At 49.9% G+C, this 16,283-nt stretch overlaps 1 protein-coding gene across 2 annotated transcripts in view; it reads left to right on the top strand.

Annotated features, from left to right (window-relative positions):
* The window catches only part of PRKCE (protein kinase C epsilon), a 532,372-nt gene that overhangs the window by 499,421 nt on the left and 16,668 nt on the right, over positions 1–16,283 (top strand). For both annotated transcript variants that reach the window (XM_063713711.1, XM_002812068.6), the window contains one exon: positions 4,511–4,657. In XM_063713711.1, the coding sequence (XP_063569781.1) occupies positions 4,511–4,657 (147 nt within the window). The remainder of the gene's footprint in view (positions 1–4,510; positions 4,658–16,283) is intronic.

Genomic DNA, 16,283 nt, shown 5'->3' with positions numbered 1-16,283 from the left:
GGTGAAAAACAGAAACAGCTCTTAGCTCTCTGTTCTTTCCATTTTATCACATATTGCAAAGTTAAATGCCTGCAAGAGCCCAGCAGGAGCCGTGGAAGGTGAACAGGACTGGGTGGGGCAGGGTAAACGGAGACCCCTCATGATCCCCCAGCAGCAACGAGGACTTCACCTCACCAGATCTGGCTTTCCAAGAAAAGCATGAAATCCAGATTTTTATGTAAAATCTCGAAATGTTAAATGATTATAACTAGTTCTATTAAATGATTATAACTAGTTCAACTGAGAGCCAAGGAAAACTTCGACCTGGGTGCCTCTTGGGTGAGTCTTTGATGGACCCCGTCAAGGAGCTCTTCTCAAGCTCCTTGCTGGCGTCACTCGCGGGCCCCTGTTTGGCTCCTTCATGAATGGATTCTGATCACCGCCTCTCTTGTTCCTCAGGCCTGGGCCCTGGGTCCTCTGGGTACCCTGTGCTCTCCCCTGCACAGCACTCTCCCACTTCCCACCCTGCACTCAGGGAGGGGTATCCCCAGCCAGACCCATCTTCCAGCCTCCAGGCCTGTGTTTCCAGTTCCCTACTCCCTTTCTCCCCTCAGCTGGCCAGGGGTCTCTCACATTCAGGATACTCCCAAACAGCTCTGGATGGTCCCCCTCAAATCTGCTCACTCTCAAATTCCTTGGCTCAGTAAATGGCACCCTGTCTTCCTTTCTAAACAGACCAGAAATGGGGTACAATCCCTCTCTCCCCGTCACAGCTAGTCATCAAGTTCATTCCCCCTGCTAACCTTTTCGAGTTACCTTTCTCCCTCCTTCTCCCCACTACCCCCATTGGAGCCACCACCGCTTCTCCGTTGGTGAACTGCAGGACCTCCTAACCGGCGGCCCCTCTTGCCTCCTTCTCATCTCTGTATGTCCATCAGAGTGATCTCTTAAGAATGCAAATCTAGCCATTTCATGCCTCATCCCCTACTTAAAACTCATCACATTGTGATTAGATAAAGACCTTTATCTTCCACATAGCCTCCAGGGTCCTGCATCAGGCCCCGCCTCCCCCTCAGCCGTTCCCGGTCATCTGCTGGGCTCTGGCCATATTGGACTATGTCCAGGCCCTATAGAAGGCACTTGTCTTTAGTCTTCCTTCTCCCCAACCACTCTCCCCTGTGCCCTTTTTGCCTAGGTACATTCCTCCTTCAGGTCTCAGCCTAGGTGTTGCTTCTCAGGGAAAGCTTTGCCAAGTTCCTTGTCCATCACACTGTCAGAGCCTGCTGTGCTTCTCTCGGGGAGTTCATCACAGTCTCAGCTAATTGATTCTCTGGCAATTACGTGTTTCTTCTCAGCCTCCTTTACTCTTCTACATGCCCCGTGAGGGCAGGGACCGTGTCTCATCACTCACCACAGCACTTGGTACAGAATGGAAACTCATGTGTGTGCAAAGGAAGGAGAGAAGGGATTTTCATCGATGAGTACAGGGCACCTGCTAGGCCAGGCATTCAGCAAGACTCTCAGTATCCAAAAATGGCTCCCAGCCTTTTCCATTCTGACTTTCCTACAGGAAAGCACTTTAGGAAGGGCACGTCACCCAGCGGGAAGGAGCCTTGCTTAGACTCGATTGTCCAACTTTTCAAATTCTGTTTTGTTCAGTTTATATATTTAGGCCTTAAATATTTCATTATTTGCTTGCTTGTTTGATCACATGCTATTTTTTAAAAAACACATAGCATAAAATAGGATACAGTGAAAGGTCTCTGTCTCATCCTTGCTTCCATCTGCCCATTTCCCACACACGCTCTACTTATGTTTTGATGCTTTTATATATCCTTCTGGAATTTCTTTAGGTATATACAAGCAAATACAAATATAACTTCTTATTTCTTTTTCTGTATTCCTACAATGGTAGGAATGCTGTACATATATCTCATTTTCCTGTCAATGGTGTATCTTGCTTTTTCCGCTCAATGAGATCTTGCAACAGGTATATCTTCATTGGTTCTGCCTCCACTTACACTTTGGAGCTGCAACTCTGAATCACTGCAGAGGATTCTCTTGGGTAATTAACTTGGGGTGGACATGGGAGCTTTTGCCTCCTGTTTCCCGGAGCCCCATCTCTTCCCAAGTCAGCTGAGTAACTAAAGGAAAACTTCGGCTGCACCCGAGTCCACCAGAACACCATGCCCAGCAGAGCTGGCCACCATCCCAGGCCCCAACACCAGCCCATCACACCTCCCTGTGAGTCCCCTGCCAGCATACCAGCTGAGACCTTTTATTTTGGAGGCCTTAGTGCAGTGGCCTTTAACTAGGGGCAATTTTGTCCTGTTCCCTTAGACATTCAGTAATGTCTGGAGGTATTTTTGGTGCTGCTGGCATGTAGTAGGTAGAAGCCATGGAGGCTGCTAAACTGCCTGCAATGCACAGGACAGCTTCCCCCACCCACCCTGCAAAGAAGTATCCAGTCAAAAATGTTAATAGCATGAAGGCTGAGAAACCTTGACCTACAGAGATCCAGAAGTTAGAAGTCATGCCTAACCAGTTAACCAGTTCGTGAGGGTGAGACGTTCATGAGAAGAGCATCTTCCCACTGAGAAGAGCCTCCGGCTCAGGGGCAGCGTCCTGAGATGCCCAAACCTCTATGTGTATCCCTGACCCTGATACTTCCCCTCCCAGAAAATGGAGGACGGGAGGAGCTGAGGAAGTGAGGCGTCTACTACAGCCTTGGCCTCAAAACACTTCATTTCCTCACACTGTCACTTGACTGCAGGGCCAGACCAGGATTTCCATGACTCTAGCCACTGAGCTGTGTCTCCAAGGGCTACTGCCTACGTGAAGGTGATGCAGAACTTTAGAGAAGGCCATTTGTATCATAGAAGTATGCAGTGCACAACCTGTATAACAATAAGTGGCTGTGCCACAGTCTCCCTCCCTCAGCACTATGCCCTGAGGCCCAGCCTTCAGCCCCTCACTCCATCATCACAATTTACTGAGTGTACAATGGGAACCAGGCACTGAGCCAGGTTTGGGGCAGATAAGACAGATTCCTAAATCATAGAGCTCACCAAAGGGAAGAGATGTTTAGACAAATTATAATTTAAATAAACCAGAAGCATGGGGTCTAAGGTATCAACAGAGGAAGGAATCTGGGGAGGCTTCACAGAGGAGGTAGCATTTTGAGTAGTTCCTAGAGGAGGCCTAGGGACTAGAGAGGGACATTCAACCAGAGGGAAGAAAGAATGCAAAAGGACAGCAAGGTAGACAGGGTTCAGGCTGAGGAGCTCCTGTGTGCCAAACTAAGGAGTATGGACTTCATGGTGGGGCCATCCAAGGTGTTAAAGTGGGGGCCACCTTGCTGACTTATAGATGAGAAAGATGAGGTGCACTGGTACCATTCCTGACTCACACCTACTCTCCACCCCTTTCACTCTTTATCTGGGGCTGCCCCCTCCAATCGCATTGAACTCGAGGCCAGGTGCTTTGGTTCCAAGCGCATCAGGCAAGAAATAGTTAGAGGCTCTCTCCCTTGCTGATGAAGCCTGAAATTCTACCAAAGATGTATTCCTTTGGATTATAGTTTATTCTCTCAAGTTCCTCTGTTTAGATAGATATTCAACCTTCACACTATGAAATGTGACATTTTGTCTCTAACACACATACACATACAATACATACATGCTGTTATTTCGGGTAGCTATCAGAAATATTTCCACCTACTGGCACTTTTTTTCCCCAAGGTTTTATTGGTAAATGTGTGCTCAATTAAATTAATGTTTACCCTCAGGACTGACTCATTTAATAGGAATAACAAGTTCACCTGGGTGTGTAGGGATCACCAGACACCACCCAGAAAATATAAAACACATCAATGTGATTTTCACCTACAAGCATTGAAAAGGAATAAGACTTTCTTTTTCTTGTTTTTTATCTTTTGACCTTCATGGGCATTTTGTGTCAAGATTGCAAATTCAAACATAAAAACAGTGGAGAGGGGCTGGGTCCAGGAATAGGAAAGGAGCAGGAGGAGGTATTAATACATTTGATCATTTACCTGGTCCTTATTCCTTATCTCAAAAAGGACTGTTGACCTCTCCATGTAAATGAGTTTATCAGACCTCAGTCTCCCTGAGGAGAAGACCTGAGAATCTGAGGGGGATCAGAGAGTCAGTAAGAGCCAGAGTTCATAATCCCAGCTTGGTCCCTTGCTAGCTGGGTGACTTTGGCCAAATTAGCTGACCTCTGTGGGCTTCTAGTGCCTCGTTTATAATATAGAGACAATGATAGTACCTTGTACGGCATTAGGATGAAATGAGTTGATATATGTACTATGTCTAGAATGGTGACTGGGACATAGTCAATTCTATGTAAGAGTTAAAGAAAACCCAACAGATGTGGCCCTTGAAAGTGCAAAGAACAGACTTGGGAGGCGATGCTGAAGATGCTGCCTTGGCTGACCTCCATCTGTCCCTCATAGCCTGTGCTGACCAGGCCTTTGTCACTAATTCCGACTCTGTCCTCATCCCTGCAGTTCATGACGAAGAATCCCCACAAGCGCCTGGGCTGCGTGGCATCACAGAACGGCGAGGACGCCATCAAGCAGCACCCATTCTTCAAAGAGATTGACTGGGTGCTCCTGGAGCAGAAGAAGATCAAGCCACCCTTCAAACCACGCATTGTAAGTTGGTCCCCGTGCACGTTCAGCACACTGGGTCGGGCTCAGGTACTTGCAGGGCAGGCTGCATGCACCCAGGAAGAGTGGTCAGGGAACGCATATTACAGCAAAAATGACAAAGATCAGAGGTGGCTGAGGCTGTCGTTAAGACAGTGTCTTTAGGCCCCCAAGTGTTTACTGTTGAAAATATGTAACCTACTACAGCAGCACCCAAGATGATGATTTATGTGGGCCACAGAACACCTTTTGTCTTAATAGAGATTCAATTTATTTATTTTGATTGAAAATGACAAATGATACTAGTTTTCCATGTATGGTAGAGACATAAAGTTTCTTTATGAAGAACTGGGTTTGTTTTCTAAATGGGTCAGTTTGAAGGAAAATATTAACTAAATAATAGCCATGGTCATTCTGTGGAACTAGTACAGAGCATGAAGCTGGGATTCACTGACTGGCAGCGGGAAGGATGGTCCTGTGGTGGAGCTTCTGGGAGACCCACTGCGTAAAAGCGCATTTGTGTGAGATACACTCTCCCTTCCTCCTTCCAGATTCTCAGGCCTGCTGTGATGCCGGTTGGAGGGGGCATGTAACACAGGGCAGTTGAAGCTCAGAGCCTTCAATCTGGGCTTGACTCACGTATAAAGACCATGTCCTGGTAGTGGCCTTCTGCTGGAATGGGGCGAGGGTCATGTTGCACTCCTTAAAGTTACCATGTGTGTATCTTAGTTCTGTTGTGTTGTAGCCCATTGAAGCAATCAATCATTCAGACTGAAAATTGAGGTAGCCAGCTGGCAGGCTTGCTGGGAGGTGAAGGGGGTGTGCAATGTAAGAGTTTATTAGGCAGGAGCCCCAGTGCTGTGAAGCTATGGAACTGGGATCCCAGGCAGGGAAGACTTGCCATCAGGCAGTCAGCCCTCGGTCACCTGGCATACTGTCAGATGAGCCCCCACGCCCCTTCTCCAAGTGCAGAAAAGACATTCCTGTGCCTTGTGAACCATCAGAGAGGAATTCCATTCTATTCAAGGAGGTTTTCTGGGGAGCCGTTATTGACAATGTTGTGATTCTTAGAAATGTTCCACGGTGGGAGTGGGGGTGGGAGTGGGGGATAGTGTCAGTGGACAGGTGTGGTCCAGGCCTCAGCCAGACTTGAGCACGTGGGGTTGAACATCCCCGGATGCTTGGTCACGTCACCACTCCTCATTTGCTTCCTCCTTTGGTTTTCATGTTTTCGCTGGATAGCACAAGCTTAGGACAGCCCAGATTTAGGTTCACCTTCTTTCTTTGTAAATATCACTTCCTCTTCAGCCTATCTCCACCACAGCTCCGGGCCCACCATTCCAAGCCAGGAGGGCTTAGAGTCTAAGCTCCCCGGGCCAACTGTCCCCTGCTGCCACAGGGCTCCCTGTGCATGCCAGCCTGCCCAGTCACTGGGGGCTGAGGGCCTCTGCAAGTCACGTTTAAGGACAGGATTAACTGTGCCCCTGGCAAAACAGGGGAAATAGGACCCCAGAGGCCTAAAAAAGGAAGAGGAGAAACTAAAGGCTCAGATGGTAGGGTGAATTTTAACTTCTATTTAATCTAAGTTAATCAACCCAAAGAAAAATGAGAAGTAGCGCTAAGTGAAGAATCAGGCCCAACTAACAGAAACACAGGATGAGACTGAAGCTGAGGGGATTATCAGTGCAGGGCTACAAGATGACTTAAACTCAAGTCTCCGGGTCTCAGCAAAACCACATTAAACAAGGCTTATGCAGCACCAGGCCCCAGCTGTACTGGCAGAGATGGAGGAGCCCCTTCCTGCTTGGGGAAGAGTGGGGAGGACAATGAAGCCCCAGGGGGAACCATCAGCAAGGGGTGTGAGGAGAGAGAGGGTCTGGGGTGTGGCAGAGGAAGCCAGGGGGTTTTTGTTGAGAGGCCATGGGGTGGGAAGGCAGTAGGAAGAACCTTAATCATAAAAGGCACAAAGGAAGTTTTAGAGTGTGGATTCGTGAAGAATCGTCTCTCCCTGAGGTATAGCAGATTCCAGAACACTGCCAAAGCCCTTCGTCACAGGAATTCCTCACTGGGGCTCCCAACTTTTAGTTTGAGACTTTGAGCCAATGAAAGTGGCTTCTGAGAGGCATCCCTCTTTGAGCAGCACATGGCAGGAAGGGTATGAAGAACGGGTGAGGTGAACAGGTGTTGGTCTGAGGGATGGGGAAAAACCCAGACAGAGAGGAGAGAGGAAGAGAGGGAAGGACAAACCAGGAGGGAGGCAGGCACATGACTTACTCCACTAACACGCAGGCATTGCCTTGCCTCAGACAGGCAGGGAGCCCCTTAAAGCTCTCCCTGGCCAGAAGTGAAGGTGTTCCTGTGGGCAGGGGTATGAGGGGGCCTGGGAGCCAGCAGGAGGAAATATATCCCTGGGTCAGGGGTCAAGCAGGAGTCCACCTCTGCCTGGATGTCTAGAGCACAAGGGACCTACGCTTTCTGTCGTTGGGCCTCTTGAGAGCTCCCCCTTGGGACTAAAGAGCCAGAAAGACCCTGTTTGCTTTCTTTTCCCTGGAGGGTCAAGGAAGCTTTCAGGGTCCTTATCACCCCCTGAGAGGATGGCAAAGAGAAAGGATGGGGCTGTCCAGGAGCTCCCACCAATTTCAAAACTGCCTCGGTCAGACTTCCTAAAGACTGACTTCATCATTGCCTTGAAGTGATCTCCTGCGCATGTTCCCACTCTCCCTGCCTCCCCAGACCTTCAGAGTTAACCTCAATGCTCAATGCTGTGGAGGGGGGCGGGGTCAGGGGAGAGGGTATTGATTAGGTAGGTTTGAATTCAGTTGGGAGGACAGAATTGGAACATCTGGAAAAAGGAAGGCTAAAACAGAAAGCTGACGTTGTGTAAGAGGTGTTTCTGGCCACACTTTGAGCTGAGTAATGTTGATCCTTAGAGAGTTCTCAGCTGCAGGTCTTTAAAGACTTCCTCAAGTTATTTAAATGTCTGACATTTACAACCTTGGCACTAGAGATTTCTCTCAGGAGAAATACCAAAATTGGGGAAAAAAATAAAAGAGAGTAGTCCACATCTAGTTAGCAGGTTGGAAAAGTGACCCAAATCTGTCCCTAAGACAAAAGCTCTTTTCTGAAAAATGTCAATGGCACCAGCCCGAGTCATCCGTGGGCTTGTGTAGAAAGAGCAGAAATAAATTTTAAATAGGATTAAAGCCCAAGGATTAAAGCCCATGGCAGTGATGCACATACTGCATTTCTCATCTCAGAAAGCCTCAAAAGACTAATGGGAAAACTCACTTGAGGTTTTCATACGCCATCACACCCCTGTAACCAACTCAGGGTTGACCGCCGGGGATGGGGGTGCCTGCCTAGCACAGGTACCAGCAGTGAGGACAACTCTGTGCTGCACAAGCAGAGTCAGCCTTACCACAGGCAAAACAGATGGCCACCCACAGAGGCAACTGGAGAGCCACGGGGAAGCTGAGGTGCCACCCACAGAGGCCACTGAGAGACACAGGGAAGCTGAGGTGCACCCCACAGAGGCCACTGAGAGACACAGGGAAGCTGAGGCACATCCCCACAGAGGCCACCGAGAGACACAGGGAAGCTGAGGTGCACCCCACAGAGGCCACTGAGAGACACAGGGAAGCTGAGGCGCACCCCACAGAGGCCACCGAGAGACACAGGGAAGCTGAGGCACATCCCCACAGAGGCCACTGAGAGACAGAGGGAAGCTGAGGTGCACCCCACAGAGGCCACTGAGAGATACGGGGAAGCTGAACTTCATCCCCACAGAGGCCACTGAGAGACACAGGGAAGCTGAGGTGTACCCCACAGAAGCCACGGGAAAGGTGAGGTGCACCCCACAGAGGCCACTGAGAGACACGGGGAAGCTGAGGCGCACCCCACAGAGGCCACTAAGAGACACGGGGAAGCTGAGGCGCACCCCACAGAGGCCACTGAGAGACACAGGGAAGCTGAGGTGCACCCCACAGAGGCCACCGAGAGACACAGGGAAGCTGAGATGCATCCCATAGAGGCCACTGGGGAGACACGGGGAAGCTGAGCTTCATCCCCAGAGAGGCCACTGAGAGACACGGGGAAGCTGAGACGTACCCCACAGAGGCCACCGAGAGACACAGGGAAGCTGAGATGCATCCCATAGAGGCCACTGGGGAGACACGGGGAAGCTGAGCTTCATCCCCACAGAGGCCACTGAGAGACACGGGGAAGCTGAGACGTACCCCACAGAGGCCACCGAGAGACACAGGGAAACTGAGGTGCACCCCACAGAGGCCACTGAGAGATACGGGGAAGCTGAGGTGCACCCCACAGAGGTTGTGGTGAGGTGGCTTCTATTCAGGGGGCAGATTGCCATCACAAGACAGGATTTCCCTGGGCTTAAGGTATCAAATAACTTGAGGACATGTGAGATGCCTTCCTAGCAGAGCTGGGAAAGAGATGGCTTTGACAGAGGGAAGAGGGAAAACTGGTTTAGATCCCGACATTGGGAAAAAGCCTCCAAGTCACCGGATCACAAGCAGCCAGGGACAGTGTGCAGTTGTTGGTCCTGGGTATTTGACAGACTTCAGGTCAAAGGCAAGACACTGTGAGAAGGGAAAGGATCAAATCTGTGAGCAAACACCATCAGCCTTGCAACTTGATGGTGGCCTCCAGGAGACATTGGGCGTGTGTTTAAACAAGCAAGGAAGGCAGTTGTACAAGTGCCCTAATCTGGTAAAACTGAATACCTCCAGGGTGACTCAGTCAAGTGCCTGAAGCCCCTGAAGGAGCTCCAGGTTTCCTCTGTCTTGGGTTACCTCCACTTGCTTCCAAGCCATGCCCTTTTGGCATCATACTAGAATGCCACCAGTCTCCAGAAACCTGAATTACCCCACTCCTCAGCTGGCCATACTGAATCTGGTTGACCTGGGGGGTGCCCTGCCTGTCTGATACAAGGAGGACCTGGTTTTGTCAGGTGGTTGGTGCTGGAAGTGAGGCTGGGAGAGGTCATGTCACTTATAAGAGCCAGGATGCAGTGGCATTTTTCCAGAGCTCCTGACCCTCTCCACTCTCACTACAAGGACAGAGCCCCTTCGTGGAAGAACCTGCCAGGCACAACAAGGCTGTACTCTGCCCAGGCTGGCTCGCTAGAGGCTGGGGGCCCCTGGGTCACCACCACAGAGGCCGAGGATGCAACAGCACAACAGCTTTCAGGCCTGACTTCCATTCCTGCACGGGAAGCCTCGCCCCTCTAAAGCTATCACCAAGGAGATTGTCCAGATTCATAGCTGGAATTTGGCCTCTGGTCAGGTTCCATCACATACCTCAATTGGCTTCTATTTCCCCCAGGCTTTTGCCTTCTTGAGATGTCTGCTAAGCTGAGATTTCTGCTCCCCTGGCTCCTAAGCCTCCCTTGTCTAACCCCTGCCCTGACTCACCAGCTGTCACTAGTCCAACTGGGTTTCCTGACTACAGGCCAACATCCCTTTGTACTAACCCCCACCCAGTGCAGTTTTCAGTGGCCTCTGCTTCAGCGTGGAGACTTTCCTGTCTTTCATTCTCTCAGCTCTCTTACGTACTCTCCCTCCTCCACTTTCCCTTTTGTATTCCTCTTGTTCACCCTCTGTCCACCCACATAATGAACTGAGTTTGTGCAAGTGATGTGCCATCAACACCAAACCAAAGACTTTGCACCATCATGTACTCAAGTCAATTTTCTGGGGGTGGCTTGCTTCAGAGCAAGGACACACAGTTGGGGGCTGTTTGGTGGCAAATACTCCAGCACTGAGGGGTTGGGGAGACAGGAAAGCCAGCAAGGCTGGAGCCAAAGCCTTTGATGCTGGAGAAAATCTCCAACCCTAGAATTCACTGGTCTATCCCATTGGGGATTTCATCCCAAGATGACGGCATTGTCTAATTGCCAATAACAGTAGCACATTTCGCTTTCGTGTTACTGATGGGCTTGCCTTCTTTGGGGACTGGAGGGGCAGAGCGATGTGTTTGGTGTGGTTGAAGGGCATCATCTGACCTTGCAGATCTTGGGGATGTTCTGCTCACTCCTGGCTTCTCTGCTGTGTACCCATTCCTTCCCCTCAAAAGCGTTCAGCTCTGAGACTCTGGCTCCCAGGGCTTCAGCACTGGAATGGGGGGAAGCCAGCGTAGGAGGGAGAGATTTGCCTCCCCAGAAACCTAGTTGTCCTCAGTGAAAGCCAGAGGCAATGAGGGAAATGCTGGCCAAGTAAACTTCTCTTTGTGTACATGTTCTCTCTTTTCAAGTTTGCTTCAGTGTGAATGTCCCTCTTTAAGGTAAGGCCTCCAGAGTGGGGAGTCTCTCCAGGTAGGTGAGCCCTCAGGCCCGGTGACATAGAGGCCCCTCTCAACCTCATGATCCGTTTCCATCCAGCCATCCGCGCTGCATGGCGGGACCCCCGAGGGAGGCCTCTCCTGCATGCTCCTGCATGACTGGGCTGTGCTGAGAGAAAACCTGGGAAGTGGGCTCGAGACCCGCACACTTCACCAACTTAGCGACCTGAGGAGGAGCCCTGTTGAACAGGCAGCCCCTTCCCCTGAAGCCAGCCCACCTGCCTAGGGACCACCTGATAACATGGGTTGTGATGATGGAGGCCAGTCATGACACCGTCCTCATCCTCTGTCCTGGCAGAGCTGGGGCAGGAGCAAGGCTGGGTTCTGCAGCCCCTCATGAGGACATCCCCCTGGACCGTGTCCACCACATCCAAGAGGCTACAAGAGCCCTTACCATCCAGGAGGCTACAAGATCCCTCCAAGAGCCAGGGCTCTGATCCAGGGCTGGAGGGCATGGGAGAAGTCCAGAAACCTGTTTTTGGTGGTTGACCCAGCGGGTGGCATGGTACAGTGGACAGCATAACTGGCTTTGACTTCTGAGAGACTTGAGTTGGAATAAAATTGCTCTCACAGGAAAGCCATGTGACACTCAGAATTCACCTCACCCCTGGACCTCTGGCTTCCTTGAGCCTCCTTATCTGTAAAATTGGGATACTAGGAGAATTCTTTCCTCATGGAATTAATAACAGGAATAGCTGGGTACTGTGGTTCATACCTGTAATTCCAGCACTTTGGGAGGCCAAAGCAGGCAGATCACTTGCATTCAGGAGTTCGAGACAAGCCTGGGCAACACGGCAAAACCCTGTCTCTACAAAAAATGCAAAAAGTAGCCAGGCGTGGTGGCATGCACTTGTAGTCCCAGCTACTTGGGAGGCTGGGGTGGGAGGATCACTTGAGCCCAGGAGGTTGAGGCTGTAGTGAGCCATGTTCATGCCACTGCACTCCAGCCTGGGTGACAAAGGGAGATCCTGTCTCAAAAAGAATTATAAACAGGAATAGAATAAGTCTAAGCTGCTTTGTGCACTGTAGATTCTCAATGAATTTTAATTCCTGTCTCTCCATTCACCACCCCTACCCTGGCCTTTTAACTTCTTCTCATCCCCAAACTCCAAGAATCAAGAGTTAAGAATTGCAGGAGGTTGGTGTGATGTTTGGAGGCTGGGCTTTGGAATCAGATGCAACCACGTTCTAATTTGGGCTGTGGGATATTGGGAAAGTCACCACTTCTCTCTGAGCCTCGGTCTGCTGATCATAGCATGGGGTTATAAATATCTATCTTCACAGGTTGCTGTGAAGAGTCAACAAACCTAATTACCTGAAATGAGTAGCACAGTGCCTGATACAGGTGAACACTTGGGTGGTGTTGATGCTGATGGTGAGGAGGACAACAGGAGCCTGAGGCCAAGGGAGGCTGGACTGGACAACACTCCTGTCCCAAAGGGGCTGAGGGACCAGGAGTTCAGATGAGGGAATGGCACCATCCAGCAAGGCACCAGCCATTACAGGGCAGACAGCATCTGAAGGCAGGGAAGGAGCACAGTTCAGAATGCTGAGGCGCCTGCGGGGGCGTCATTCCAGCACAGCCACTGGTATGAGCTGGGGAGTGCCAAGGGGAGGGAGGTACTGTAAGGGTGACTCACCACAGGTGCCAGCATTCCCAGCCCTTTTTGCCTCTTGGGATGGCACCCCAAGTTCTGCCACATTTTCAGCACCCCCCCCACCGCCCCCCGGTCCCCTGCTTTTACTCTGTGACCATGCTTACCACCTTGATGTTCCCTGCCTTCATTCTCAGTAGTGTTTTTGCTGGGTACAGCTGTACAGCTCTCAGCACCCCAGCCTTGAAGCGGTAGCAGTCACCAGTGAGACCCTGTTCCAGCACAGCAGGCTCCCAAATATTTCTAAGCGAAACAGCCTCAGTGGAGCATCTTTGACTCTGGACAAGTGATTTCGCCATTTGAGAATTCTGGTTGCAGGAATTTTGCCATTTGAGAATTCTGATGGCAGGAACGATGATTTCACCGTTAGAGAATTCCGATTGCAGGAACGTTCCTGTGGCCTGGGGTTGGGAGGGCCAATGAACACATCATTTTCATCTCCTACCCCCACTCCAGGGAAGAGTTTGAGGCCTGGGCTGGCCTGGGCTTGGCTGGGCACTTTTATAAGCTCCTAAGCTTTTCTTTATGTCTTAATGGCTGTTACTTTGGTATATGCCTTCCTGGGTTCATCAGACTAGTGTTTCTTGAACTTAATCTCCTCCCAGACCCACCTGCACTTGAAGTAACATGCATACAACTCACCTGGGAGCATGGGAGGACTTCCTAGGCCATGCCTGATCAAACCAGAGGACAGCAGGAGGAATCAGGGAATGCTTCCTAGAGGAGCTGGAACTTGACAGAAAGCTGGGAGGGGTCGGGAAGAAAGAACTATCTGCGAAAAGGCATAAAAGGAGAAAGGGAAAGGCAAGATTCAGATCAGTCATATTCAACAAGGGTTTGTTGAACATGTCCTTTGTGCCCTCTGTGAAGCCCTGAAGCCCTAGAGGGAGAAGCTGACAAAGGCAAGGAAAGAATCTTCTGCCATCACCCTAACACTGCCACCTTGAAAAGCTTCGATGGCAGAAGACTTGGTAATGCAAAATACTTAAGGGATAATAGGCAGTAGGGTAAAATCCAGCACCTGACTCCTAACAGGATGCTCATTTGGGAGAGGAATTTGGAGCTTTGCCTTTCAAGGTTTGAGGACAGAGAGAAGAGGGCCTCCCCAAACAGGCTGGGAGCCAGGGCTTCTGTGGGTCCTGAGAGCCTATGTCAGCCCCCTTCTCATCTTGGGTCTTGCAGAAGATCCTGTCCAAGTGGGGCTGCACTGCTGGATAAGCAATGCCCTCCTGCCCATCTCTGCGGAGAGGACTAAAGGATGGTCTGGCTGCCAGGAGGGACAGGAGTCAGAGCCTGGTTTGTGTGTACTGAAGTGAAGGCAGACAGAACCTCAACCCTCCCTCACAGAGGGGCTCAGCCCTCCAGCCAGCATTTGTTCCCTGAAGGGTACGGGCACCAAGGGGCACTTTGCAAGCTGACGGGGCAGGGGGGTGGGGTATTGTTCTGCCCACATCAAGTGGAGGACCTTTGATCTCCAGAGGCATATATATCATGGAGAAGAGACACTCTGGGGAATCCAGTTTTCCACTTGGGGGATCAGTTCCCTCTTTACTTCCCATTGTTTGTGCTGGGGAGGGGGATGGTAACAGAATTAGTTTCGGCCTAAACTTAACATTCCATTGTTATTCTGGAATTCTGGGATTTGACTAATACACAGTAGGTTTGTGAAGGTTCATTAAGTTTCCACATCAACCTCAGTCTCCTCACTGTGAGAAGGCCTGGCCACATAGCAGCAGCCCTTCACCCTCCATGTTCCTCTGGCTACTCCTTTCTAGACCTATTCCACCTCAACAGCAGCTTTCTTGGAGCACAGAGCTTAGATATCATGGAGTATTTCAGGTGTGAGAGCCCAGCTAGGTGTGGAAGAGGGTGGCGAATGGCTAGGCCAGGGTAATATGAAATATATTTGCCTTAAGTAAGGAGATGGAAAGATAAGCCCCCCAGAGTAGGGCTTATCAACTGAGATGACTTAGAAAATAAACCAGACCCTGGCCTCGGACTTTAGCCGCACTCCTTCCCCCCCAGCGCAGCAGCTGACATCTCAGCTAGTGTTGGCAGTAACACGATTTGCAGTCTTCCTGGGAGGTGTGGCAGACTCAGACTATAGGGACCTGGGGTGTGGGTGTTCAACCAAATAATTGAGAAGACAGTCACCCCAAAATGTGGCACTTCAGAGTGAAGCACCCACCTTGTATCACAGGTAGTGAGCTAAGGGGAAGTGCTGGACAGAACTGGGTGCTGGTCCCCACTATCTGTGAGATGCTGAGAAATTCACTGAATCTCTCTGCTCCTTTCCTGTAAAATGAGGGACTTAAGTAATCCCTAAGATTTCTTCCAGCCCCAGCCATGTGAGAGCAGGGATTTGCAAGGTTTTTTAATCGATTGTATTGCAATAAAATTTACATAGAATGAATGCACCCATTTCGAGTCCACATTCTGATGCATTTGAAAAATGTATACACCCGTGTGACCACCAGCACAATAAGTATATAGAACACCTTCATCCTCCCAAGAAGTTTCCTGCCCATAGCCCCAGGCAATCCTGGTCTGCTTTCTGTCACTGGAGATTAGATTCATCTTTTCTAGAGTTTCTTATAAATGGAGCCACATAGCACGTACTTTTTTTGTGTCTGCCTTCTTTCACTCAGCATCATGTTTTTGAGATTTGGGACTTATAATTTTAACTTTAGTATGGAAATTTCCAAACATAAATAAAAGTAGAGCAAATCATTGAATGAGTCCCCATGTGTTCGTCACCCAGCGTCAACAATTAGCAATGCACAGTAATTAGCAATTAGTAATCAAGGGAGAGAGTTACATCTGTTTTGTTCACAAATGCATCCCCAGCAGTTAGAACAATTCCTGGCACATAGTAGGTACTCAATCTATATTTGTGGAATGAACAAATGAATTCCCCAGATCTACAGTGTTTTTTTCAGCTCTATCTCGAAATTCTCTTCTCACCTTTTATGGCTCAAGATCAGTTCCAGTATATGCCCGGGAATTTGGGGTCATAAGATCCTGCATTAGGAAACCTGAAATTATTGTTGAATGGTGAGAGAAGGTGGGTGACCTCGTCTTGACTTGAGAGGCACATATTAGAATGTTTACAGTTCCCATTTCACAGGCAGTGCAATAATAAATCCTGGGCCAAGAGAACCGATCTCTATCTAGAACATTTTCCTAAATAAGTGGGGGAGAGATTGGTAAGTGGAGGAACTGGGCCTTTGCCAGCCCCAGATTGGAAAGTTTCTTCTTTGGATACCAAAAATATCCCTGGAATGGTAAACCCAACAGCTGTCGGCAATAACATGGCTTTGAAAAGTAGATGATAAATGAAAAAGTTCCCCAGTTAGAAGCAGAATGAGTGCAAGTTGCCACTGTTTTCTTTCCAGCTGGAGACACAGGCTCCTGCTGCATCGCCAGGCTCGGGTCCTGCCACTGCACATCCCGCTGCGGGGGGCCAGCTCACTGCAGGGCCTGGCTCAGCAAGCTCAGGCCCCAGGCAAGCCAGAGCAGGCAGGGTACTGTCTCCTCCTAAGGCTCTTTATTCCCGGATAGCCACACAGCATTTTCTACATCATGTTCTGTCCCAGGCATCTCCTGGGGTGCCCCTAATG

The sequence above is a fragment of the Pongo abelii genome, chromosome 12 (assembly GCF_028885655.2).
Source record: "Pongo abelii isolate AG06213 chromosome 12, NHGRI_mPonAbe1-v2.0_pri, whole genome shotgun sequence".
Lineage (NCBI taxonomy): Eukaryota > Metazoa > Chordata > Mammalia > Primates > Hominidae > Pongo > Pongo abelii.
Note: the sequence above shows the minus strand (reverse complement) of the source record. Positions and strands in the feature narration are given on the sequence as shown.